At 37.2% G+C, this 27,891-nt stretch overlaps 3 protein-coding genes across 3 annotated transcripts in view; 1 reads left to right on the top strand and 2 right to left on the bottom strand.

Annotated features, from left to right (window-relative positions):
- Positions 1–979, bottom strand: part of ccndx (cyclin Dx) — a 7,977-nt gene extending 6,998 nt beyond the window's left edge. Inside the window, exons 1-2 of the mRNA XM_088007897.1 lie at positions 975–979; positions 1–25 (exon numbers count right to left, since the gene is read on the bottom strand). The exon at positions 1–25 is cut by the window's left edge and continues 135 nt beyond it. Of these exons, the coding sequence (XP_087864023.1) occupies positions 1–25; positions 975–979 (30 nt within the window). The remainder of the gene's footprint in view (positions 26–974) is intronic.
- A 1,405-nt stretch (positions 980–2,384) lies between these two features.
- Positions 2,385–15,954, bottom strand: tbc1d17 (TBC1 domain family, member 17). The gene is made up of 17 exons (XM_014992676.2): positions 15,817–15,954; positions 13,893–13,988; positions 13,737–13,814; positions 13,546–13,657; positions 12,752–12,935; positions 11,418–11,532; positions 11,173–11,340; positions 10,432–10,557; positions 10,253–10,356; positions 9,199–9,293; positions 9,001–9,117; positions 8,189–8,289; positions 7,903–8,002; positions 5,989–6,086; positions 4,692–4,808; positions 3,719–3,805; positions 2,385–2,998 (listed from the first exon to the last, which is right to left on the bottom strand). The coding sequence occupies exons 1-17, from the start codon at positions 15,841–15,843 to the stop codon at positions 2,846–2,848; spliced, it is 1,878 nt and encodes a 625-aa protein (XP_014848162.2). The 5' UTR covers positions 15,844–15,954; the 3' UTR covers positions 2,385–2,845.
- Positions 15,955–17,388: 1,434 nt separating this feature from the next.
- akt1s1 (AKT1 substrate 1 (proline-rich)) lies at positions 17,389–27,556 on the top strand. Its single transcript, XM_088007769.1, has 6 exons — positions 17,389–17,519; positions 19,081–19,746; positions 20,779–21,043; positions 22,163–22,246; positions 22,327–22,502; positions 25,110–27,556. Exons 2-6 carry the CDS (start codon positions 19,354–19,356, stop codon positions 25,245–25,247), a joined length of 1,056 nt encoding a protein of 351 aa, XP_087863895.1. The 5' UTR covers positions 17,389–17,519; positions 19,081–19,353; the 3' UTR covers positions 25,248–27,556.
- Positions 27,557–27,891: the final 335 nt, after the last annotated feature.

The raw sequence follows: 27,891 nt of genomic DNA, 5'->3' as shown, positions 1-27,891 counted from the left end.
ACCTCCAACAGACACCTGCTGGTCACTGGGGGGGGAGAAGGAGCCGGATGGGAGGCGAAACTTTAACCAGTTCACAAGTTACAGCGCCGATTAAAATGTTGTCTTACCCCTTTTATTGCTCTTACAAATAAATCATGAACAGAGCTGTGAGGAGGACTAAAACTTGTACTCCGGTAACTAACTAACTAACTAACTAACTTGAGAAACCTTTTGGAATAAATGCGTGTAATGATGTGAAAAATTAGACACGTTCTTGAACAACTCAGAGCATTAATTTAACGTAACACAGATAACTTAGTGCTAGCGAGTGCTAGCTACCACAATGTCCGTTAGTGATGTACCGATTGATACTGAAATATTGATACTTCCGATTATAGACCTTTTTGCTTTAAGATCGATTCTCAAATCCAATATCAATACTTTCAGTAATTAGAGACAATGTATCTTAACAAGAGCACGTTAGAAAGTAGCTAAATTATTAAAATCTTGCCTACATAAGACAGGGTTGATGGGAACTACGTTTTCTTCCGCCTGCTAAGTGCTAAGGACGTAATATGTCAGGACGTAATGGTGGGTCATGTCTATGGTTAGACACAATGGTAGATCAACTTTAATTTTATAGTAGTTCTTAAAATTTATTTTACTTTTTTTTCTAGTTTGCAACATCATTTTCACATATTTCGTATGACTTTCTGCTGTTGTCAAAATAGCCAAGCTATTGTAAATTAGGCTGCTATCTCAATGTGCGTCTGAGTTTAAAATGAACACATTAGACTGATGTTTTGTTTTCTTTTTATGAAGCCAAGATTTGAAGTATCGCTATGCTTACTTGAGTAAAATTTCTGGATACTCTACTCTCTGCGAGTAACTTTATTGAAGGAAGAACAAGCTTATTTTGACCAAAATTTCACCAGACATAGTTTTTGTTAAATAATTCACAATCTTTAATTTATTGCAGAAATACTCTAACTCACCTCATTCTGCTTTATTTGCCTTCTCTTTTTGTTTCAAAGTGACATTTAAATAATTGAGTTTTCCTTCTTCATTAGTCCATCTGAATCAGTCCTATTGACAGTGAACTAGCTCCACATCATGATGCTACCTTCACCATACTTGACACTTAGGCATCTTGGAATGTTTTACATCATTAAACAAGTTTTTAAGTCAGACAAAGACAAACTAAGAAAATACAAAACAGTCTCTAAATGTTAACATTTGTTGAGAAATAACTTTTACATTCCTGTTCTCTATCTCTGGAGTACTGGGAGTAGTGATGGACTCTGACCTGAACCTTCAGAGCCACATAAAGACAGTCACAAAGTCGGCCTTCTATCACCTGAAGAACATCTCCAGGATTAGAGGACAAATGTCTCAGCGTGATCTAGAGAAACTCATCCAGGCGTTTATCTTTAGCCGCATTGATTACTGCAACAGCATCTTCACAGGTCTGACTAATAAATCAATCAAACAGCTGCAGCTGATCCAGAAGCTGCTGCTTGAGTTCTCACTAAAACCAGGAAGATAGGGCACATAACACCAGTTTTAAAGTCCCTACACTGGCTCCACTTAGCTCAGAGGATAGACTTTAAAATAATGTTGTTAGTTTATAAATCACTGAACGGTTTGGCACCACAATACATTAAAGATCTGTTATTGCTGTACCAACCGTCTAGACCCCTCAGGTCTTCTGGTTCTGGTTCTGCTCTGCATCCCCAGAACCAGAACCAAACGAGGAGAAGCAGCATTCAGTTTCTATGCACCACAGATTTGGAACAAACTTCCAGAAAACTGTAAAACAGCTGAAACACTGAGTGCCTTTAAATCTCAACTTAAAACCCACCTGTTTAGAGTTGTTTATGGCTAAATTAGGATTAGAGTGGGTTTTGATGTCTTCAATGTTTTTGACGTTTTTAATGTTTTTATCTTTTCTTTTTATTACTTTTTTATTTCTCTTTCTCACTGTTTCCGAGAGGTTAAAGTCCTTGTCAAACGATGTTTTGACTAAAGTAAAATTATGTAAAGCACTTTGAAATGCCTTGCTGCTGAAATGTGCTATACAAATAAAATTTGATTGATTGATTGATTGATTGATATTGTTTTAATTGAGCTGCACTGGACGGTTTAGAGCAGAACAAGCCTAATTACAGCTTTTCAACTAGATTTAAGTCCATACTTTGACTTGGTCTTTGCAAACATTCATTTTATTGCTTTTAGCCACTCAGAAAAGAACCTGCTGGTTTACTTTTGATCAGTTTCCTGCTCCATAAACCACCATATTTGCCTGCTAGTTTAATTTATAGCCCTAGATGTTCTTGGTTTTTTTGAGGGCGGGTTTCCTGGATTATATTTTCACAAAGATAAATAAGAATACACACATAAAAACCTTTGCTTGCCTCAGTATGATTTAAACATTTATTTTATAATGCAATAATTACTTGTTACAGAAAGTTTTAAAATGAAACTATGCAGAGTGAAAACTGTAAGGCATGCAAGAAACTTTGCATAGGTCCAGAATGGCAACATGTAGCGCTAACATGGGGCCGCCAGTTAGTTACCGTTCTTCTTCTGAGCTTTTCAGATACAATGGAAAAAATAAAGCAAAAACTTTCACTTAAAGGAAATTAACAAACGGAAACAGTTTAATAATGAGTAACAGAGCAGCATCAAATGGGAAAAAAGAAAAACAGAAACAAGGGACAGAAAAAAAGACACATAAAAAAAAACACTGCATGTATGGGTAGAATGGTCACACAGCGCCCCCTGCCTCTGAAAAGACGTAACAACAGTCTTTATATTTGTTAATGTTCACTTCATGGATAAATATCTTGAGCAGCTGAGGTGAGGTTTAAGGGCAGGAGGGAACGTGGGACGAAGCAGCGCCTCCCTCTGCCTGACCCAGGAGGCGCTCGGTCTCGCTGCTCTGGGAGTCGGGGCTTTCCTCCACCGGGCTGGGCGGGCCGCAGAGACCCAACACCTGCTTCACCTGACGGGGAAGATCCTGGAGGGGACCGTTATAACGCTAAATCAACTGCTGCATAAATAAAACTGATCAAATACTGCGTGGCTCTGGAGTATTAGGGCCAGACAAAAAATCTAAACATGAGAATGAAGTAATAATATCAGAAGAAGGTTGTAATAATATAGCAATAAAATCATAATACGTAGATAAAGTAGTAATATAACGAGAATAAAGTAATAAAATTGACAGAATATAGTCATGATAATTCAAAAAAGTTGTAATACAGGAATGAAGTAAAAATATTACCAAAATAGTCTTATTACCAGAATAAGTTTGTAATGTGAGAATAAAGTTGCAATAATACAAGAAAAATCATAATATGAGAATAAAGTCAAATTATTATTCAAAATAACATTTTAATATTCCATTTACCAGAATAAAGTTGTAATAAAGTGGTGATAAAATTATACTAATATGAGAATAAAGTTGTAATATTACCAGAATATTCTTTTACATTGAGAAACAAAAAACTGAGTTAAAATGTTGATTTGATACTCAACATTTTGAGAAATCTGAAAAGTGTGGTGTGTATTTATTCTCAGCCTCTCTGAGACAACACTACCTCTTAGCTGACTTCACTAATTTGGTTGCAGTGGATTTTATTTACATTTTTTAGCATAAAACTCCACATATTATAGTACCGATAAAAAGAGCAGCACTAACTGTTTACAGGACGACAACCAGTGCAGCTTTACTCACTTTGCAGCCAACAAGCTGCCGGTAGATGACCTCCGCCTCCAGCAAGACGCTCTGCAGGTCCAGCTTCATCGTCAGCTCGTTAATATGCTGCAAACCAGTCAGGACAAATAAGTCAAATTCAACCACTTTTCAAGCATTTCAAAGATAAGTTTTCAAACTTTTTCAGCATCACTTTGGAGAGAAAACCCTTAGAAAAGAACTTAAGTTTTAATTCACTAATATATGAAACTGGAAATTGCAAGAAAATATCCAAAGTTTTGAGATTAACCTCAGAAATGATCCAGAAAAAATTTGAACATTCCTAAATTTCAAAAGTCTAAATTTGAAACTTTTTCTATAAAATTTCTGAAACTCATCTCAAAATTTCTGGAGTTTTTTCAACCAAATTTTCAACTTTTAGCTCAGAAATTTCCTTGCTTTTCTGTTGAAAATTTGTGAGATCAATTTCAACATTTCTGATTGTTTTTATTGGAAATGTTCTCCTTTTTTAATCAACAAAGGCCCAAATACACCATCATATTAAACAAAATATACAATCCAAACAAATTGTGTTAAAATAAAGGACCTTTCTGCTCAAATTAAATGATTAAACACAAAATATAAAGAAAGTCCCAAAAAAAATCTATAAAAAATGTTCTGGCTACGTTTTTGCATTTAGCAAATATAAATAATTTTGGGGATGCTAACCAACCTGAAACAAGAAAAGTTTATTATGATTTAACTTCAGACTGAGATTTAAAAAAAAAAAATATCAGATGTATGAAAATATCTCAACTGTAAATAACGTTTTCCAAATTTAGGCTATTAGACTGCACTTTATTACAAAACTGTGCAGTTTGAATATCAAATAATTCCAAGGACTTTATGCAGAAATCAAAAATGTAATTGAATCCAAGGATTTTCCAGAATTTCCAGCACTGGTACCCTGGAACATGTAACTAGCATTTGAATATTAGTGATGGCGACGGCTGACCTTGAGGATGGTGTTGAAGTCGTGGTCGGAGCCGATCAGCTCCCCTCGCTGCGACTCCAGGATGGAGCAGGCGATCAGCAGGTGGAAGTTGTCACACGGGAGTCGAGTCCAGAGGACCTGGAGGAGAAAACATGCAAACAGGAAGCAGTTTTAGCTTCTAACTTTGATTGGCTGTGCAGCTCAGAGGTTCAGTTTTTAAAAATTTGTAGTGCCACGCTGGTGTTCTTTGAAAATTGTTTTATTCACAGTTTATCCGTAGTTGTTTATTTTTTAGCCGTTATGAGGCAAGGTGGGAAAGCCTTAAACTGCTGCTATGGAAGCTACTCAAGTTGTTGCTAGGTAACCAAAGAATAAATGAGTTGCTAGGTAACCGAAGAGTGAGTGAGTTAGTCGATTCCACCAACCTTGCTTACTTTCTTGTCAGCTAAAGCTATTCTCCTGCCGACATCCCCCAGAATGCTTTGCAGTTCTGGATCAGACTTCAGTGAAATTATTGCTATTTTATTATCGATATTGATCATGTGTCTATCGTGATAGACATTGTTATTGATTTATTGTCTAGTTTTAAGTTTTTGCATTAAAAAACAACAACATTGCTTTAAGCTAAACCAAGGGTGTTCAAACTTCAAAGTGGGATCCGGGAGCCATTTGATTGATATTGTATGGTCCTCCAAACACAATTCAAAAACAAATTAAATAAATGAGGACAAAACTACTATTTTTAAATTACAATCTACTTACAGAAATTTTAGATGCAACACAAAGTGATCATATTTTTCAAGCTTTTATTACTTTATTTGTTTAATTAAAATAGTTCATGCTTAGTTTATTGTTGAAAATTCATATTTTTGGTGAATTTAGTTCTTAAAAATCAGATTTCTTAAGCTTGTGAGTGCTTGAGAGTTGATGACTTTGACCCATGTTACAAAAAGTTTTGACACCCTGATCTAAACTAAGAAAAAGCTGATGCAAGATTTTAATTAAATGAAAAATTAAGCTAATTTTTGATGACTCAAAATATATTTTATCTGTTTGCGAAAGGCTCATCCTAATTTTTTTGTTGTTGAAAGTTTCCATTTGCATCAACTGTTTGTGAATACAACATTTCTGAACTGTTGTCTGGGACCAAACAAAGTCATTCAGAGGACTACAAATGACCCAGTTGTGCCATATTCTTTCCTATCCTGGATACGTGATGTCTCAAGACAACAAGCTGTATCCTTCTGCTCCCACTTCACACAATAAATCAGGCTACTATGAGAAAAATTATAACATTTGGTTACGATCTGACACTCACCTCCCACAATGTGAGGATGTCTTCAAAGGAAAACTCCCTCTTGAACCAGATGAGCAGCCAGCGGAAACAGAAACAAAGCGAGCCGCTGTCCTGTGAATCTGAGCGACAAAAATAAGTTTTCATAAATAATAATAAAAAAACACTAAGTTATAGATATTTGCAGCAGCTGACATGCTCTTAAAGTCTTATTACCATAATTTGGGGCATTTATTGTAATATTGATAAAACAGAATGTTTACAACTTCTTTTCTGTCTCTTTTAGGCAACTGCATGTCGCTGCAGTCAAAGAAAAGATAAAATACTGCCCTACATTTAACCATATTTTTATATTAATTGGTGCTGTAATTATTATTAATTTTCAATGATTAATCAAACATCTAAAAATCAACTACTACATGAGTCGCCAATGGGCCAATTCTAAAAATTACTACTGAACAGTATCTATTTTTTTTATTTATTTTTAGCTATTCTTTTTCAAATCACCTTTGAGTATGTGTAAATTTAAAATTTACTATACATTTTTTTATATTGAATATTAGACTACATTTTTTTAAAAACCGTTGGCCTCCACCAATGGTTGCCGTGGAGACCGGCTAGCGCTAGCTGGTCTCCACGGCAACGAACCGTTGGTGGAGGCTAGCTAGCAGGCTGAGTGAAGGTAAGATTATTTGCTCTCGAAAACATGGCAGAGAAAAGAAAGAAAACATCTAGTTTTCACAGTTAATACGAGGAAGAATTTTTTTAATCACTGTGAAATTTTCCTCCGCGTGTCTCATTTGCGTGTCGACGGCAAAGCGACGAAATGTTGAAAGATATTTTCAAACGTGTCACACATCAAGCTAGCATGCTAACTACCCACCGGGCAGCGCAATACGAGCCCGGAAGTTAAAGGCAGGTTTGAGAAAGTCTGTTTTATTTTATCTTTTTCATTCTTCTGAGTTCAGTAAGTGTTTAAGTAAAAATCAGAAAGTTGATTGTATGCTACGTTATTAATCATATTTGCAAAAATGGTGCACGTAATGTAAAACTGATCGTTTGCAAACTTAAATACTTGCAGAGCTTGATATAAAGTGTTACATATTAATATTTATCTGTTTCCTAAATTGTTCAATCATTGTTGACATTTATTGTGATGAATAATTAACATGACCTATGTTTTTGCATAGATGAATATCATTAATCAGTAATAATATATGATTAAAAGTAAATTGAGCAAATTTGTTATTCAATACATGTGTCGTCAACTGCTAGGCCTTTGCATTAATTGGTACCCAAAGAGTGGCTCTAAGTTTCAAAAAGATTTGTGATCCCTGCTGTAATGGAACCAATCACAGAAAACATGGTATAAATTACAGTTTTTAGGGTTTTCTAACAAAATTCTTCAAAGAAATAATTCACAATAAATGTCTGTTACCAATATATGTAACACAAGTAGGTTTTTATCTTTTCCACTGAATAATTACATTGAATTTCCACAACAGAATGACTTTAAAAGTATCAGTAATATTTTTTGCTCCATTATGTTTAAATTATCTACTTAACTCTAAACAAATGCCAGCACTCCACAAAGTCAATGTATTTGTCTTCTTTTTGTAAAAGTTGAAATAAAATAGTTGTTCTTTAAATCTGACAACAAATTCCCTACAATAGATATTTACCAAAGCTTGAGTTAGGTTTGAGTTACCAAAGCTCAACATTTGGGGCTCCAGGTAAGTTTTATTAACTCAACTGAAGGTAAAAATGGTTCTTTGGGTTGTAAAGGTTGCAGACCACTGGTTTGATAGTATTGTTTCCTTTATTCCTTTTTTTTTGACCTACTTTCCCCCAAATATTTGCATTTTCCCCAGGACTGACTGGGGCTCATTGCGCTACCAGACTGCCCAGTTTGACTGGGAGAACGGCAGCAGAACTAACCCAAGAAGTCGCACAGCTCTGGGTCCAGAGCCTTCAGAAGGATGCTGAGCTGAAGGAGCTGCTGCTTCATGGCCTCCTGCGACTCCTCAAAGTTCTGGTGCTGCAAAAACACAACGAGCAAAAAGATACAAGAGTGTACTTTCCAAACACACGACAAACTCAACAACAGCATGGAAGGCCAAATGGAAGCCTCTTGGTAGAAAATGTCAATAAAACCAAAGGAATATTTCAAATTAAAAACATTTTGTGGTAAAATTGAGAAGAAAAGGGAAAGTTCTCAACTGACCACCAGGTCCATGAAGCCCGTCAGGCACCAGAAGGACTCCACCTCGTTCTGAGTGACAAACAGGATTGGAGAGAGGAGGTCGCTCATCCCCTGGACATAACCTGGATCGTGAACAAATGTCACCGTCAATAATAATAATAACTAGAACATTTCTGAAGAAACTTAAAAGGGTCCCAGCTAAGTCTGCATATCAGTTGGACCCGAATCAGGCGTTCCGATGCTGAAAATTAGCAACGATGTCAACGTTAGCTAAAAGGTTGTCAGCAGGTAAAGTATGTTGAAATAAAACAAAACTGACAAGTAACTTTTCAGCATCATATAAGAGTTTGTTTTAAGTAAATAATTCCTTAATATTAAAAGTGCCAGCTCCACCGGCAAATTATTTCACTTATAACAAAACATTTTTCCTGTTTTACAAGTGAAATAATTTCCCAGTGGAACTAGCACTTTTGATCAATATTAAGGAATTATCGGCTTAAAACAAGCTTTGACATCTTATCTTGCCATACGTTACTTGTAGATTAGTTTTGTCTTATTTCAGGAGCACTAAGATATTTGGCCTACAAACTATCTAAAAAACACTTTGTAAGATTTTATGTTTTTGCAGTGTCAGGGGATTGGAAAAAATTCTGCAGAGTTGCAGTGATTGGTCAGAAAAATGGTTGCAATGTTGCATTAATAGTTCCAACATCACAACTTCCTGGAGGAATTACACAGCAGCAAATGGCCTAGTTGTTGCATCACCAAAATTTCTTCCATTTTGGTCAGAATGAAGGAAGGCGAATGCGATCCGTTCTTTCATAAAAACACACCGAGATCGAAGTTGTACATGCAGTATGTCATCAGAACGTCGTGGAGCAGAGTCAGGCCCGGGTTGTCGTTGCCAGAGAAGAATGTGTTGTTCCTGTCCGTCCTGTTGACGTCCCGCTCTGTGGAGGACAGCAGCACAAAGCATCAGGAATCTGCTGCAGGGCTCACACAACAAAACAGATGTTTTGTTATTTGGCGACCTATCAGGCTCCTGTAGCCTCTGAGGAGGGAGTTCCTCATCTCCTGCTCTTCACTCACGGACTTCCACTGCACCTTCATCCGGAAGTATTCGTCCCTGCAGATGAGACGAAAGACGTCTTCGTCAACAGTCTGAAACCATTAATCGTCATAGACATGGAACTGCAGCTAACAATTATTTTAAAGGTTGATTGAATACTTTCTACTACTAAATTGGTTGACAGTTATTTCCATAACAGATTAATCATGATTAATTAATGAATCGTTTCATTATTCTTGATGATTAATTGATTAATCGGATAATAAAATAGCACATTTGCATACATTTCACTCCAGCCTTTTTTATGCAATATAAATAAAACAAAAATGCAAATAAAATATTGTCTAGCTCAGTGGTTCTTAACCTTTTTTGAGGTACCGAACCCCCCATTTTCATATGCGCATTCACCGAGCCCCCCCACCCCCCCTCCCCGCCACAGAAAATAATTTGCGGTATTCTGATTTATTAATGTAATTATATTAGTTGTATTACCTCCCTCACGCCACTGGAGGCAGTACCAACCCCGAAAAGATGTGACTAAGGAGCAGATTTAGACTATAGAATTTGGTAAAAGCGGTGAGCTTTACTGAAGTCATTAAAGACACAAGTTCAAATCCATGCTGAGAGTGGAGCTCCTTCCCGCAGCTCTGATTGGCTCAGCAATGTAACGTGATCCTCTGGAGCAAGTGATGGCAAAGCGGGGCGTCATCACGACTTTACACAGTTCGTCTTTACCTCCGCGGCAGAGGCTCCGCCGAACCCCTGAGACCAACTCATCGAACCCCTGGGGTTCCATCGAACCCAGTTTAAGAACCACTGGTCTAGCTTCACTAAACGAATGCCGTCATTGCATTTTAAGCAATAAAATTTTCTTTTTCTTATTTAAGAAAGGAATTGAATTGTTTATGTAAGTCTTTTAATATTGTATAAGAAGGCTTAAATGAACAATCTGCAGAATGTCCCCATTTTATTTATTCGATTGATTATCAGAATAATTGATTAATCAGAGTACTGACGTTTTGAATCGAAGAATTTCCTCTCTTTCCTTTGAGGTGCTCTTCCACGGATAGAAACCAAGGAGGAACTTCCACACTTCTTTCCTGAGGTTTGGAGTGATGCCCTGCAAAGTTTAGGAACATTTAGCTCCAGTAATGTTCCAAATGAATGGCGTTTTTTACCCTTTGTCCCGTCGTACCCCTCTGAACACCAGGTCTTTGACTTTCTCTGGGTCTTTCACGCGGCCTTCAGAGTCCAGGAACTCCTCCCACTGGACCAGAGCTTGTCCTCGAGTAACTTTGGGCCTGGGACCGAGCTCCACACCCTGCAAGGGGACATGCAGCCAAAAACACCAGGAGCTCAGACCTGTTCACGACTCTGCACCGCAAAAACACAGAATTTACCAAGTATTTTGTTTTGCAAATATCTTAGTACACTTAGTATACTAATAGAATAAAGTCATAAAATTATGAGAATAAAATCATAAGATAATATGGCATAGGAGAATAAAGAGAAATAATATGCTAATAAAGTCAGAATATGTTGAAAAAAAGTCAGAAAATTTTGAGAAATAAGTCATAATATTACCAAAATAAAGTAAAATAAAAAAAATAACATGAGAATAAAGTCGGTATCAATTTTAAGGAAATTGATTTTCCTTAAAAAAATATTTTTTTAAAAATTGGCAGTTTATTTGACTTAATGTCCCCCCCCCTGTTGTAAATGAAATAATATAGTAGTATAACTAGAATTTTTTCATTATTTTTAGGGAATTACTGACTTACATCAAGCTCCTGTATCTTGCTGAAAACTTACCTCTAAGTTAATTCTGTCTTATTTCAAGTTCATTAGATATTTGCACTAGAAGCTAAACCAAAAATACTAGGTAAGATTTTGTCTTTTTGCAGTGAGCCATGTTGCTTTTGTGTCTTTTTCTTACACAGGTGATGAGCTCGAACCCAGGCTCGTCATCGGGCTGTGACGGCAGACCTGGATCCTGAGCGCCCCGCGTCACAGCGGCCTCTGGTGGCCGGAGGGCAGCGCGGAAGAAGTTGGTGACCTTGGAGAATCCCCCAAACGTAGTGGCGTACGGGTCGTGGATGAACCTCTGCTCGAGTTGGAGAAACAAAACGTTACTGAAAAATACAAAACGTTTGGGACGTTGGGAGATGATCCTGGAAGTACCGTGACGATATCAGAGCCATCATCCAAAATGTGCAGTTTGTCGAAAGATGGACCGAAATCAGCTGAAGACGAGTCACGTGGGTAGACGAGGAAGAGGCGTCCGTCAACAGGCGACCTGATGATGAACCATAAACCTTCGGTATTACAAACCATCATGGCAGAAGGTACGACCGCTGCTCTCTGGTTTACCTCTTATTAGGGGGGTGCACTGATTTATCAGCCCCAAAGTCCTTAACTTTGGGAGATGGTGATCGGCCGATACTTACATGTGAAGTTGATCTTATCTACCTCAACAAAAGTCTAAAAATCAATCACTGTCCTCTTTTGCTCTCCTGTGAGAAAAGTTTGACTGACAGACCGGACCACCAGGTCATGTCTGCATGTTTACAGTTATCAATAATCACCAACTCAGTGACTTTCAATATTTAGAGACGTTTCAGACAAAAAACCATAGCGCCTCAGTGTGACATCACAGTTCTTCCTTTGGGCATGCAGAAGTGTAATTGCGGTCAAATTTAATTAGTGATATAAACCGACAACACACAACGATGCAAAACATCTCCAAACAAACAGAAAGAGGAAGAGGAACTAAAATCAACATCCCAGAACTCTGCGTGATAACAGGCGGAGCAAAAAGGTTCGACGGCGTGTCGAGGACATTGCAGACAGAAAAGAAAAAGTAAACTTCCACCAAAAAAAGTCTGACATTTTTATATTTATCTCAGAAAACTTCTAGAGAAAAAAATGGAAATTTCTAAGTTTAAAAAGTCAAAAAAATTGTTAGAAAGAACTGAGAAATTTTGAGATAAATCTCAGAAATTATATAGAAAAAGGATGGAAATTTCTGGTTTAAAAAGTTTAAAATTTGCTAGAAAAAATATTAAATTAATCAGAGAAAATTGCTAGAAAAAAATTGGACATTTCTGACTCTAAAATGTCAAAAATTTGCTAGAAGAACTCAGAAATGTTGAGATGAAGCTAAGAAATTTTCCAAAAAAGAAAATTTTCTAGTTTGAAAAGTCAAAAAATTTTAGATTTTTTTTGTTTAAGAAATACTGAATTTAATCTCAGAAATTTTCTATAAAAAACGTGAAAATTTTCACAGCATCAAAAAGCGAAAATGTTCGGTCACATTCAAAAGTGATAAAGTCAAAAGGTTTAACATTTTCACTTTCAAAACTCAGAAATTTTGAAGTGTTTTTTCTCAAAGATTTCTGAAATTATTCTGTGTAAATGTGCTCCTTTTTTTCCATGCTGTCAAACCGGGTGTTTGACAGCAGGCTGCTGATAATCATGGTGCCGGTGATTTTTTAAACTGTGCTGGCCACACTCACTGGTCCAGGACGATGTAATGGTGGAGAGCCCGCAGAAGCTCCCTGGTTCCGCCTCTGTGGAAGTGCAGAGGGGGCAGCGGGTGTCCTCCTCTGCTGGTCAGCACCATGAAGTTCCGACCCAAAGAGAAGCGGGCCCTCCGGAGGGAGTACAGCTCCGACAGAGGCAGGGAGAACGCCCACTGACCTGTGGGATAAAAGTAAAATTCAGAAACACTTTATTAGTCCCAAAGGGAAATTAAATGTTGTTGTAACTCATTAATTTAGATTCATGAAAGAGTTATTGAAAATCATGATGGCTATTGGCAGGAAAGATGTTCTGCAGCAGTCTGTACTGCACTGAATCTGAAGAACCCTCTGACTGAAGATGCTCTGCCTTCCTAAGACACTCCTATGAAGAGGATGGTCAGGTGGTCCATAATTTCCTTGATCCTATGAAGAATCCTTCTTTGCATTATCATTTCCAGAGGTTCCACAGTCGTCCTCAGAACAGAACCAGAACCAGAACTGAACCAGAACCAGAACCAGCCTTCTTTATCAGGCTGCTGAGCCTCTTTAGGTCTCTGCCTCTGATGCTGCTGCCCCAACAGATGACGGCAGAAGAGATGGCGCTCTCAACAGACTTATAGAAGATATGCAGCGTCTTGATGCAGACCTTCTTAAAAACCTGAGTTTTTAAGAAAAAGCTGCTTATCAATTAATCATTCTTCGATCAATAACACCAATCAGATTTAGATTAATTCATTCATCTATAGCTTGCATCCGTAGCTATGACTGTAGGAAGCAGGAAGTAAAACCTGAGTCTTTCATGGGGGCGTGCTCGCGATCTTTCTTCACGGTGCTGATCACCGCCCAGTCAGGCTCATACCCAGGGTCAAAGTTCGTGTCCTCCTCACCTCCCTCGCCATCCTGATTAGAAACGGACAAATCAATGAAAATTAGAACAAGTACAAACATTTCTGAGGTTTTTCGCAGGCAGTCAGCTGACCTTTTTGCTGTAGAGGACTGCAGGCGCGCTGCGACCCTCGTCCTCCAGGGGGCTCCACTCTAAAGCAGGCTGTCCGGCCTGCAGAACATAGAACATAAAATCAGTTCACCCTGCGCTTTACTGGATCCTTGTTTATCTCTTGGCAGATCTGCCTACCCGTTCCACAATGCGAATAAATCCTGGTATGCTGGTTTCCTGAATGCTCCTCTTGGCGTTGGTGTGGAGGTACACGCCCTCTTTCTCAAATATCAGCTGAGAAGAAAAGAAATCCTCAGTTAAACTTCTACAGTGAGCCAACGGTGACACTGACTGGACAAAAGTGTGGATATAAATTGGTTTTAAACCATCTAATATGGTGAATATGCATGAGGTTAAACAAAGTCTAATACGAACTTTGTGTTTTTGACCAAAACGGAGAAATAACTTAATTATTCCAACAAGTGACACTGTTGGGAAACAATTAACTAATCACAGACAATAATTACGGCAGGATGGTTCATCTTCCTTTTTCCAAAGCCCACCAACACATTATTGTTGACAATTATCATTAATTTTAAAACCTTTTCCATCTTTAATGCACCATAACTGAACTTTTGACAAAATGTGTTCATTTTACACCTTTCTTATCTGTATTTTAACATCCTGTGTGCTTTCCTCTGTCACTTTCTTTGCCTTGAAGTGACGCTAAATGCTTTTGTTTGTCTTATAAATCATACTACATAAATACGCTTTGATAGCAAATCATTTGAGCCAAAAAAAACAACAACAAAAAAACAGTAAAATAAACTGATGCAATCTTAAAGCACATTTGGTGTCACCTTTGAGTTAATGCCTGCCATGAATCACAATGAGTCAAATTAACTTTAAATAATGTGTTTATGCTGGACTTTTGTGATTGCTTGTTTGTATCTATTAGCTACAGCCATGGACTACAGCAGGGGTGGGCAATCCTGGTCCTGGAGGGTCGGTGTCCTGCAACTCTTGGATGTCTCCCTGGTCCAACACACTTGAATCCAACAGCTGAATCACCTCCCAAGTGCAGTCAGGTTCTCCAGAGTCCTGCTGACGACCTCATTATTTGACTCAGGTGTGTTGAAGTAGAGACACACCTAAAAGTTGGAGGAGACTGACCCTCAAGACCTGGAGTTGCCCACCCCTGGACTAAAGAGTAGTAGTCCTTTTGGATTACAATACAAAAAGGTGTAAAAAAAAAAAAACACAATGGAAAGAACTGGCAGCATCATACAGTGGGGTTACTTTTGTCAGATTGATATAGGATTTTAATTTGAAATTGAAGAGCCTTAGAAGACATTTTGAAAGGAAATTTTGTAAGCAAAGCTGATACAAGAAGCCTGATGAATAAAATGTAACTGATAACATTTATCTTTTATATTTAGTGCCAATTAACACCAAATGTCACCATAAGCTACTTTTCAAGAAAAACCAGTTAAATATGTAGAAATGTGATATAAATTAATTGTTTTAAGGTTAAGATTACTGCACCTTTTTTATTTTCATTTATTTTTTACGAGGTTGTTTTCGTGTTTGTTGGATAAATTACAGAGAATGTGGGTAACTTTTTTTTAATCATGCTCAGTCTTTACAGTACAGAAACCTGAGATTTTTACATGATTAAATAACTTTAACTTTCAACATCTTAACGTCCAACCAAAAAGCTTTAATCTAGATACTTTTAGGACATGAGAAAGGTAGAGATGGAAATGAGAAAGGTTATGTCACATGATTACGGTGACTCATCTGTCAGATCAAAAATCCCAACACGCTCAAGAAAAACTTGCTTAGACTGTACCAGTTTTTACCCAACTTTCTACACAGCACGCTTTAGTATCAACAAGATGAATCACATCGTTATGGTGGATCTACGGGACAGGTTTCCATTTTTTATTTCAAGCCCATTGTCAAAGATGAAGCAGATACTGTCCTGGATTAATGTTTCAACGTTACCGAGCTGCTGTGCTAACCTTAAACCTCAACAGCAGCTTTATGTTAGCAAGACAAATTAGTTAGAGAAACTATTAAAATAAAACATTAAAGAAAAACGAAAAAAATAAATAAATACCTTGTAATCTTCCACGTTTTCCCCCATTTTCTCGTCGCTTGAGTCGCTGCTTCGCTTCTTCCAAAACAAACGTGACGTCACACTTCCTGTTCATGGAACGTCCCGCCCACCGAGCGGTCATGTGACACGAGAGCCAATCAGAATGCACTTATAGCTACGGTTGAAGCCCACGATATTATAATACATAACCACGCAGACACACACTTTTAGAATGTTTTACATTAATATTTAAACAGAATATATAGAGTTTCATGTCAGATTATAACTTTGTTTAAGTTCTACACGATGACCACCAGGTGGCAGCAAACCTTTTGTTATTATTTTTTAAATTGTTATTATTAAGGCTCATCTATTACCTCTTTTACTATATTGCAGCTACTCAATACAAAATAAAAAAAATAAAACATAGGTATAAATAAACTAAGTACAATTGTAAGTGATACTGGCGGTAAAACAAATTTTTCAATGATATTCCTTCATATCTTTCACCCTCATTATGTGATTTAATCTTATACATTTGTAGTTTGATTACACTTTGAATTATTGTTTATATCGATATGCACATTTATGATCAAGGAACACTTATGTCATTTTTTAAAATTTATTTTATATTTTTCAGTATGTTATTGTGTTAAGATATATTCCGCGATCTTGCCTTGATATTTGTTGCTATGTGTCTGGAGCGTGCAGGTCTGTGTTTTAGCCATAAACGAAAAGAGGTTGCTGCTCGTGCACAAGCAAATAGCGAAAACGTGCTCGGTCACAACCACTTGTCACGTCGGTAAACAGGTGACGTAAGAGCTTTGTCAAGTCAGAAACAAACCAGGAAAAGACAGGAAGTTCTTCTGACGTGTCAGTTACAATTTATTTTTAATATAGGTTGAGTTAATATCGTTTTGGACAGGAAAAAATTACGTATTGGTCCTTTGTTATTATTATTATTATTATTATTATTATTATTATTGTTGTTGTTGTTGTTGTTGTTGTTTTGTTATACAATATATTTTGTATTAAAAACCAGTTTTTCATTGCTGTTATGGAATATTCTAACTTTCAGAGAAACTGAATTCTGAGTTTTAATTTTCTGTAAGCCAGAGCCGTCGCAATTAAAAGAAATAATTTGAATTTATCACTGTGTGCAATTAAACCTTGTAATATAGGAGCATTTCTTTTTAAATTTAAATTTACTTTCTCAATTATATGCTTATTTGTTTAAATTAACCTGCAAATTGGGCATGTCTGTCTTGTGAAATTGGAACTCCATTATTAAATTAAATGGAAATAATTTAAGAGACTTAGCTTGAAATTACTGTTTATAAAACATTTTGATAATTATTTTCTTATAATTAAGAAACATTTTTAAAAATTCGTATTTCCAAATAAAATTAGAAAGTTAGATAAAATAAATAAAATTGTCCATTATTATTATTATTATTATTATTATTATTATTATTGTTATTATTATTATTATTATTGTTGTTATTTTCCTATTATTATGATTATGGTTATTATTATTAGCAGATCTGCTTTTATTTTGAAATCGATAACCGGATATTGTAGCATCACCGGCTCCTAGCTTTCCTCCGCTGGTGTCGAGGCTAGCTGAGGGAGAGAAACCGTGGGAGAAGGGCAGAAAGCGTGGGGTAAAAACATTCATTAAACTCGGTTAACACCTGACAGCGGCGAAGAAAGAAACTGAACAGGCAAGTGGATGTGTTCCTCCTACTTTCCACCTCATTACTGCCGAGTCAGGTCTGCTCTTAAAGCCTGAAAAAGGAGGAGAGATGCGGATTCATCAGCAGCAGGAGGCTGGCTGCACACAACATTGGACTGAATAACAAGATAAACAACAACAGCTGCTGCAGCAGCGGTCGCAGCCGCAATGATAAGCGCAAAGCGTGCAGTTTTACCGGAGTTAACGTTGTCCGTGGGAAGGATTCATACGGAGCGGAGGCTCTGCTAGCAGGAGCTACAGTTAGCATTGCTAAGTGAAGGTGGAGGACGCTGCAGCAGTTACAGCAACACACTGGTGTCTGCAGGTTTAACTGTACATATCTGAGTTCCGATCCATAGTTATAGTTTGCACAACAGAGAAGCAAACACTGAATGGTTTCTACATCACAACTTAAACGATCAAAAAGCTTAAACTTGAGTCTCTACTCCTCGTATCCCAAAAATAGTAAATAAGGGCTCAAATACATAACTAGCTTATGACTTTAATGTGGCTGAATATTACACCACTGTTGTTGACATGATTTGTCCATGTCTTCTTGGATTTGGGCGTACTAATCGAGATTAATCGATTATTGAAGTAATTGTCAACTAATTTACTAATCAATTAATTGGAGATGCAAAAAACGGACCTGATGTTGGAAAAAACATATTCAGAGCAGTAAATAATGCAAAGCTGTACAAAATATGTGCATTATGTATTTAATATCAAAACACTCTCTGTAAATGTTTTGGCCAAAACTCCTCAAATGGCATTGCTTTGCTTCACCTGTTCGAATATGCTAGAGAAGTACTCTTTTATTGCATTTTATGCTATAAAACATTTATTTTCTTATTGAAGAAGGAATTTGATTATTTCCCTATTTACATCTTTTAATGTATTTCTAATATTGTATAAAAAAATCCTTAAGTAGTTTAATGAAGAATGTGTCAGCTTTTGTTCAGTTAATTGTCAAAATAATCAATTACTAAAGTAATCATTATTCCGAAAGCCTGGCCTTCTGTCTAGCAAAGAATGAATCTACAGCTAAAAGAGAGAATCCTCCTAGCATCAAAATGTGAAAAGCTAAATCCTTTCTGCTTGATACATTACTACAGTGAAGGGCTGATCTGTTGAATTATTTTTTTAATAAGGCATTAATAATTTGACAGAAAGAGACAATAGATTTTTTTTTTCACACAATTTGAACCGGATGAAGCTTGAATAATGCCACTTGAGTTTTGTGTTGGACATTGCTAAAGTGTTTTTTTTATTATTATTTAATCTTAAATGCAAAATTCAGGTTCTTTTTGTACAGTTCTGACTTAAGTACTCTGAATATGTTGTTCTTTCAGAAAATTGCCTTTTATGAAGCCTCTAAACTCCAGTTCATGATTAATTGTTTGCTAAATTTGTTGCCAGTTATTTGAATGATCGATTAATCACAATTAATCTGATTAATCATTTTAGCCAGAGTTTAAATAAATCGTAATAATTCCAAAATTAATGGGTGAAACTTGTGTCTGAATATTTTCTCTCTCTCTTTTTCCCAGGCATCATCTCCATCTCTCCCTTGGCTCTCACCACCTCCCAGCTACCATATCTTTAAGTCACCGTGTGCCTCCATACCTGATTAGTTCACATTTTTACCTTCAGCCAAGCAGAAACACCAGCAAAGAAGCTTTAAGTAAAATCAGTCAGCAACCAAACTCAGTATTTTATTCAGTTTGGCACGTCAGATTGTTTCTAATTAGTTTAAAATCCAAAGTTCCTCGTTGTTTTTCAGTGTTAGTTATTTTGTCAGGCCATTCTCTAAAATCACCATTATGGCCTCTGTAACCCACTCCTCTGAGCCGGAGATCCCAGACAACCACAAAGAGAGCTGGTTGGCCCTACTCTCTGCTGCGGAAGCCTATTGCCAAAAGTCCGGCTGCGACCTGGCCATCCTCACGGCCTGCAAGAAGTTCCGGTTGACGGCTGGTGAAGGTGAAGTCGGGAAGAAACGAGAAAGCGGCACCGGCTTTCCGAAGGAATGCGAGTTCTCCTACAGCGTGTGGGGTCAGGGCTTCCTGGCCGAGTCGGCGCGCCGCTACGTGGACGACATCGGCGTGCTGCACGCCACGTCCATGCTGACGGCCCAGAAGCACACGCGGCAAAGCGCAGGAGAGCAAGGAGGCAAGCTGCTGGTTGATTTGACCTCTGACACCGGATACAGAGGGGTAAGTTGTAGGGGTTCAAGTAAATAACTGACTGACAAATTAATATTGGTTAATGGTTTATTAGTTTAAAATTAGTTCCAGTCTATTAACTAGTGACGTCTTTTAGTGTTGTAGTTTGACCCCCATCCAGCAGAGGGCAGCGCTGGTTATCTTTAAGCAGATAATACGTTGATACATAAACAAAGATGGCGGCAATATTCCAGAACGTCCCAAACAAAGTCTGGTTTGGGATGAAAAATGTCCTTTATGCAATGTTTCGCTAGCTTACTTCTCTCACATCAGATTTTTATTAACTTATTTATTTTTAGTTTCACAAGCGTGTTGTTGCTACCCAGGGTTTCAGAAGCCTTTTGATGTAGTTACACTTTGATGCAATAACAGTTAGCCGGTTCGACATTAGCGACGTATCTTGAGAATTTGAGAACATTTGCTCTTTATTTACCAAATTTATGAGGGAGAACGAAATATTTCAACCATCTGAAGTAATCTGTTCCCCTCCGTAGCTAATTATTCTTTCAAAAGCTCCATAATATATTTATTTCTCTCATCATGAACAACAAAGATTTGTTGTCAAAGTTACGGGGGTTAACGCAGAAAAATAGTAAGATGATGGGAAAAAAACATGGCGCCAATATGCAAGATTGACTTTGAGTGAGTTAAAGCGCTTAAAGGAACGAAATAAAAACTCTTATATGTAGAAAAACCATAAACGGTTTTCATGTTTTATTCTTTTATTTTTCTATTCAGCAACTTAAGAGGTTCCTGTTTTATTTTATAAATATGTCTTAAGTGTATTAATGTGAGAAAATAACAATTTTCTGTTTATTCAGTCAGTTTTTAATACAGCCGATTTATTTTTAATTCAGCATATTATGAAAATAAAATGCAGCCTCTTTGTGTTATGGAAAGATACTGGTCCCTCTTGATACAAGAGAAAAGTAATTAATCGACAACTTGCATCCCTAGTAAATAGGAAGATGTTCCACATTTTTATCCAAAGTTCCCGTTTAAAACATGTTTGAATCTCTGCAGAGCTTCACAGGCGACGGCGTAGTGGGCGGAGTCAGCCCCAACAACAGACTGTTCTCCCAGAGCTATCCGTCCATCTACAGCCCTGACGGCTCCAGCCAGCAGGGCGGCGGGCAGAACGGCAACCAGGAGCGGGAGCGGAGCGCCACAGAGGTGGAGCGAGGGAGACAGAGAGCCGGCATCGTGGACCTGGAGGAGGAAGGAGAAGAGGCGGAGGAAGAGGAGGAAGACATGGATGAGAGACGACCATACGGGAATGAAAGTGCAGGTGAGCAGATTGTTTTAGTTCAGTCCTGTGAGAAAGGAAATCTTCTTTATTTCAGGAGGAATTAAAGAAAACTAAAATGTTACTTCCTCAGTAGATTTGAATATTAAACTCGAGGTTATGATTAAAGCGTGCAGAGCTTCACTCTGCCAGGAGCAGAGGAGCCGAAAATGTTATTCAGGTTAGAGCGAAAAAGTATTTAGTAAAAAGTTTCCTCTAGTACTGAGTAACTGATCAAATCATCAATGACTTAATATTTAAAAATTACATCATCAGACGGACCAAACTATAAAGTTAAGTGGAAATTTTGGTATTTTAAAACTGAAAATGACAATAATTTGTGTAAAAAAAAAAAAAATCAGGTGAAAAGTTTTTCTTCCAAATTAGTTTCTTTAAATAAAAAACTTATGAAACTTTATGATAAGCTGCAGGTGTGTCTGTCTGGTGAATTTTAGTTAAAACATGTTTGTTTTTCATTCAGTGGCTAGAAAATACAGAAACTTTACTCAAAGTAGAGAAACCTCAAAATAAAGTTACTCAAGTAAAAGTAAAATGTGCAGCGTACAAACTAGAGTTGCGTAGTATAATACTTTTTTTTTTACATTTCAAGTAAATGTAATTGACTAAATGTAACTAGTTATTGTGACCAGCAGGTTAAGCCATGAAAAACTTAATGTTGAAGAATCTGGGAGGACATAGAACTCCACCCAAACATATTCATGGAAAGTTGAGTGGAAGGATAAAGTGTGTTGGGGGGAAAAAAGGCAAAACAGGGTAATTTGAAAAGTTTTATTCACTTATCTAAAATTAAGGCCTTAAAATGTCCTAATTACACTTTGATGTTGACAAAGTTTTGCACACATTTGTAATGGAAACGCAGCTCTTGTGTCTCTAAACTCTAAACTCCTTTTTCAGTGAGTGAAAAAGGAACAAAAGTATAAAGGAATAGTTTGAAAGAAAGTCTGTAGAACCGTTTAACAAAACGATTTTAAAAGGGTAGAAAAACTGAACGTGAAATATTAAAAAGTCAGAATTTTATTGGATACTTTTTATATAGTTTACCCTAAATATGTTTTTGTTGGTTGCTTCTCTAATTTTTTAAAATTTGTAATCGGTTTTTAGGCGTTTTCTCCATGGACGAGGACTCTATTTCTCGTGACTGTGAGCCGTTCTTTGAGTCTGATGGAGAGGAGGAAAGCACCGACGGTAAGAGACTCATCGCCCAGCTCTTCTTCATCACGTACGAGTTTGGCTCAAGCGTTGCTTCTTTGTCCTGTCTGCGCCAGGCTCGCTGAGCGAGGACGCCCCGCCGCCGCCGCGCGGCCTGGCCGTGGGGCAGCACGCCTTCTCGTCGCGCCACGCCCACCCCACGGCGCTGGCGCGCTCGCTGCCCGTTTCCGTCCCCGTGTGGGGCTGCAAGAGCAGCAGAGCCGCTCCGGGAGACAGCAACAGTGGAGAGCGGGTGAGCCGGCAGAAAACTTTTTAAACTTTTAACTGGTTTAACATTTTCAACTTTAGGCTTTTATGAACCAGAGCTGCTCTCTGGATAAAATCACAATAATACGCTGCTAAACACAACGAGGCTAAATTAATGAAGTTACGTCTCTGATTTATTACTTGGATAAAACTAGAGTAGAACAGAAACTAGTTACATTTACTTAAGTAACTTTATGGAAAAAAAAAAACAAAACGTACTTTTAGGAGAATTTCTACTACGCTGTACTTTTTACTTTCACTTGAGTAAAATTTCTGGATTTTCTACCGACTGAATAAAAACAAACATGTTTTAACCAAAAACTCACCAGACACAGACTCACACCTGCAGTTTATGTTAAAGTTTAATTTGTTTTTTATTGAAAGATTCTGATTTGGAAAATTTTTTCTTTTGCCTGATTTTATTGTTGCTATAAGAATTATTGTAATTTGGTCCTTAAAATATCAAAATTTCCTCTTAACTTTGTATTTTGGTCCGTCTGATGATGTACTTTTTAAATATTTAATGATTGATCATTTGATCAGTTACTCAGTACTTCAGTAGACTTTTTACCAAATACTTTTTACTTTTACTTGGGTATTTATGTATAAATCTAATTTAATTTTATTTACATTTTGATGGACACAGACTTCAGTCGATCTGTTGAAGAGCTTAGACTCAAAATCAATTTAATTTTGCGGAAAAGTGACACATTTTAATTTATTTCATGGACGCAGTGCAGATCACACTTGACTCGTTGCGGTGGAGGAATAAAGAAGAAGTCTGACTGGCGTTATGACCCGATGTTTTGAAGTTGTAGCTTCTGTTTAGAAGCAGTAAGGCTCTAAAATAACTGAAAATCTGAGGAAAAATGTGGTGCAAATGTAAGTTTTTAATGTTTCTAACGACTTCATAGTTTTGCAGAGGAGGAATAAATGAGAGAGCTCAGTGTTGTGCAGCTGCAACAGCGATTACACTCTAAAACAAACTAAAATCCCTCCAAAATGAGAGGAAAAGTGCAACCATAACAAGTTCTGATGTTTCTTAACGATCTGGTTTTTCCCCAGGAAGGAGAAATAAAGCAAAAGTCTGAGCAGAGTTATGACTCAGTGTTTTCTGTCGTAACTTTTGTTTCGCTGGCAGCGATTATTCTCCAAAAAATTAAAATTAATTTTTGTCATTGGGGGCCACATAAAATCAGTCCATGGGCTGTAAACGGCCCGCAGGCCCTACTTTGAACACCCTGGATATATAATGACGCTCTCACTGTTAAATCTTCTGTTTTCTTTAGCTGTAGCAGAATAATGTTTTTAAAGGCGATGCCTCTAAAGACAAAGACACTATTCAGCTGCAAGCATCCACTGCTGCTGCTCATGTGACCGTAAAGTTCAAAAGGTCAACCCACATGTGGTAACAGAAACACGAAGCTCCTTTCTGTTGATGCTTCTGCGGATTATTTCTTATCAATTTGTTTTTAAAAAATGGCACATTCTGCAGAATTTTCATTAAAACCAAATAAACAATTTAATTGCTCTGAATATTAAATTGTTTTGAGTCTCTATACTCTGCTTAGCGACTGTAATTGCTTAATCTGGTTAATTAATTAGTCATTTGATTATTTTGATGATTAATTGGGTAAAAATTTAGCACATTCTGCATATTTTTTTATTTTTTATGCAATATTAGAATATATAAGAATGCACATAAACAATTCAGTTCCTTTTTGAAATAAACATTTTTTTTGCCTCATTTGCAACAACTTAGATTTCCTGAACGATTGATCATCTGTAGCGTCAATAGTTAAAATAAACAAACTTAAATGTCTTCAGTTATGATTTGATTCCTGCTCTGAGAATGTTGTTCTTTCAGCAAATGACCTTTTTTTGAGTGTGTATGCTCCAGTAATGATTAATCGACTACTAAAATAGTTTGATTATTTCAACAATCGATTAATCAGTTAATTGTTTCATTATTTTGCAGATTAGCCCATTAATCATATTAAAAATATCGGAAAGTTCTACATATTTTTGCATGTCAGCCTGTTTTTTGCAATATTGGAAATAAATTATAAATGCAAATAATTCCTTTTTTAACAAAAAAAATTAACATTCTATACATTTTAAAATTTGAATTAGTTGACGATAATTTCAGTAATCAATCTGATTAATGGTTTCATTATTTTTGATGATTAATTGATTAATTAATTGATGTAAAATCAAAATATAATACATATTTGAGTCCGTATACTCAGTAATGATTAATCGATTGCTGAATTTGTTGACTATTATTTCGATAATTGATTAAACATGATTAATCCAATTAAGTAATTAATCATTTTGTTATTTTTACGATAAGAAAATTGGCACATTTTGCCTATTTCTTATTTTAGCCTGAGAAATGCATAAAAATCCAAATAAACAATTACATTCCTTTTTTTTTCATTAATAAAATTAACATTTTGTCGCTGAATGTGCAACAACTGAGCATTTTTTAAATAGAATCTTAATGGCTGCTCTAACTTGTTCTTTTTTTGAGTGTAGACTCCAGTTACTGATTAATCAGTTACTGAATTAATTGATTAATCGCGTGTTTCAGGCGGGCTGCGCCGACCTGGAGCACATCGCCGCCAGCATGAAGGCTCTGCTGGTCCCCGGCGCCACCGACGGGACGGAGATGTTCGGCGCGCTGCCGCGGCCGCGCCTCAACACGGGCGACTTCTCGCTCAAACACTGAGAGACGGCCGGCGAGCGGAAAAAACATGGCGGAGAGGAGAACAAGAAAAGCCTGGAATGTGTGAATCAGTGTCAAAGCTCGAATCTGTTTATCGTTTCAGTCACTAAAAAAATTAACTGCTTTACAGGGTCGTGAAGAAATGTTACGAACACTAATGGCATCTTCAACACTATTTATCCCCAACGACGTCTCACGCATTCGGACCGAGCGGCGCCGCGTTCGGACCTGACCGAGCATCGCCGCATTAGTTCGGACCGGACCGAGCATCGCCGCATTAGTTCGGACCGGACCAAGCGGCGCCGCGTTCGGACCGGACCGAGCATCGCCGCGTTAGTTCGGACCGGACCGAGCGGCGCAGCGTTCGGACCGGACCGAGCATCACCGCGTTCGGACCGGACCGAGCATCGCCGCATTAGTTCGGACCGGACCGAGCATCGCCGCGTTAGTTCGGACCGGACCGAGCGGCTCAGACAGGAGGAGCTGATTGGTCAGATTACCGGTGATGTCAGAGATCTTTGATAGTCAACAGACACGTGTTGGTTTAAGTAGCAACAGGTGGGAAATCTTCATGGAAACATAAAAAATGTTTCAGAGGCGAAGTCCTGCTTGTGTTCGACTTCTTATCACTTCGGGATCAGGGCTGGGCGATAAATCGATCTGAATTTTTCTTTTTTTTCCCCGCCATTGCGTTCGTTGGGTTTCCATAGTTACGAGTGATGTCAGCACACACTAGACCGCCATCTTGTGTTTTAGACCCAGGCTAGGATTCGATTTATATTTTTCTTTTAAATTATGAGAATATAGTCATAATATTTAAGAATAGAGTCGAATAAAATAGCAATTTTATGAAAATTGTGACACAAAAAGTAACAAAATTAAAATGAGGAATGCTGAGCAGATGTGTAAATCATTTTTAACACATCATTTAAATTATCAGTATTGGGACTTTTAAACGACGCAAACGACTATTTGGAAATAAGAATCACACTAACCGAGTTACTCACATTACATCTTAACCCTAAAAGCTTTTTTCTTAATAAAACGACTTTTTCTTGTTATTTTAAAACGTCGTTCTGGTAAAATTGAGTTTTTATTCTGCTAATATTATGATTTTATTCTCATAATTAAGCAGAAATTCTCGTAGCCTGGCCCTGATAATTCATCATACAACTCAGAAGGAATCAGTCAAATAAAATCCACTTATTTTGGAAAAAAAGCAACAAAATGTTTTATTTTTAGTATTTACCGCCCAGCCCTACTCAGGATTGTCCACATCATCACTTTCTGACTCCCAGATTTGCCGTGTAATAATCCAAAGTGATGCTTCGTCTCTTAGATTTACCTCAGACGGATCAGTTAGTGGTGAAGATCAGGTGAATTTTGCCTCCAACACTAAAACTTCACTCAGAAATTAGAAGATGCTGCTTTTGCGTTCATATGCGTGCTAACACATTAGGTAACTGCTAAGCTTTAGCCACGTGCTATGATGGGTTTCTGAACACTAAGCGAGTATTTTGGTGGTTTTGTCAGTATTTTTCAACCCTGGTTGATTCAAATGATCTACAAAAGGTGGAAGAGCTACTTCTTATTCTGCAGAAACTTAAATTTTAGATCGGTTTTCTAATGTCGGTACAATCAGGGTGCAATCTGGAATGTTTTTGCAAGATCTGGAAGAAGAAGAATGCAGCCAAACGTGCAGCTTTAAGGTTTGCTGCCTAATAAACGTTTAAAAAATCAGGTCTGTTCTAACATTTCTCTCACAATGATCTTAAAGTCCAGGCTTATGCAATTCATAAACTTTAATTTCACCTCAAATTAAAGTTTTACTCCTAATTTCAACATGTCTGCTTTGAAGAAATGGGAAGTGTACGTTGTAATAAATTGAAAAAAGTTTGGTTAATTTGTTTCCAAATACGGAGACCAACTGGCTCACCGTCATCGGTTTATGTAACAGAGTAAAAAACAAAACGGATTTTAACACGAAGCTTGTCGCTTTTTTTGTAAATGTGAGCAGAGGACACCAGCACCTTCTCATTACATGCCTATTTTTTTATTTCACCAATGAATGACTGATTGATGGGATGATTGTAAATCGACTTCATGTTCCAGGGGGATGGTAATGATTTTTTTCTTTTTCCCCATTTGCTCTGGATGTGTTGTTAAAATGCCTGAATGGAAGGGAAAGTGACTTTGTTTGCGAGAGAAAGGATGAGAGATGTGCTAAAAAGTTAACATCTCGGATATTTCAAACATAAATGTTCCGTTAAATCCTTTTATGTTTCAAATAAAGGAGCAACACCAAGAATAAACGGCTCTGGGTGTTATTTTTTAATGGCCACTAGAGGGCGGTAACGCAGCAAAAGAAAGAAAAATCAATGAAGTGTCTGAAGTTTACTCAGGCATGAATATATTAATATAAGTATCACTAATTACACCCAGACTGATGTTCTCAAGCCTTTATTTGTGTTACTTATGATTTTTCACTTGTAGCCAAACATAGTTAGCAAATAGATTAATTTCAGTAACTTTTTGGAAAAATATGTTTTTAGGAATAGCTTAGGTTTGCTTCACTTTTTAATATTTTGGAAGAATTGCTACTCTCATTTGAGTCAAATTTCTAGTTACCCACTGCGAGTAACTTCTC

Source organism: Poecilia mexicana, unplaced genomic scaffold (assembly GCF_051168715.1).
Source record: "Poecilia mexicana isolate PSO_F unplaced genomic scaffold, ASM5116871v1 scaffold_8, whole genome shotgun sequence".
Lineage (NCBI taxonomy): Eukaryota > Metazoa > Chordata > Actinopteri > Cyprinodontiformes > Poeciliidae > Poecilia > Poecilia mexicana.
The sequence above is the reverse complement of the archived record's forward strand: the minus strand, read 5'-3'. Positions and strand labels throughout refer to the sequence as shown.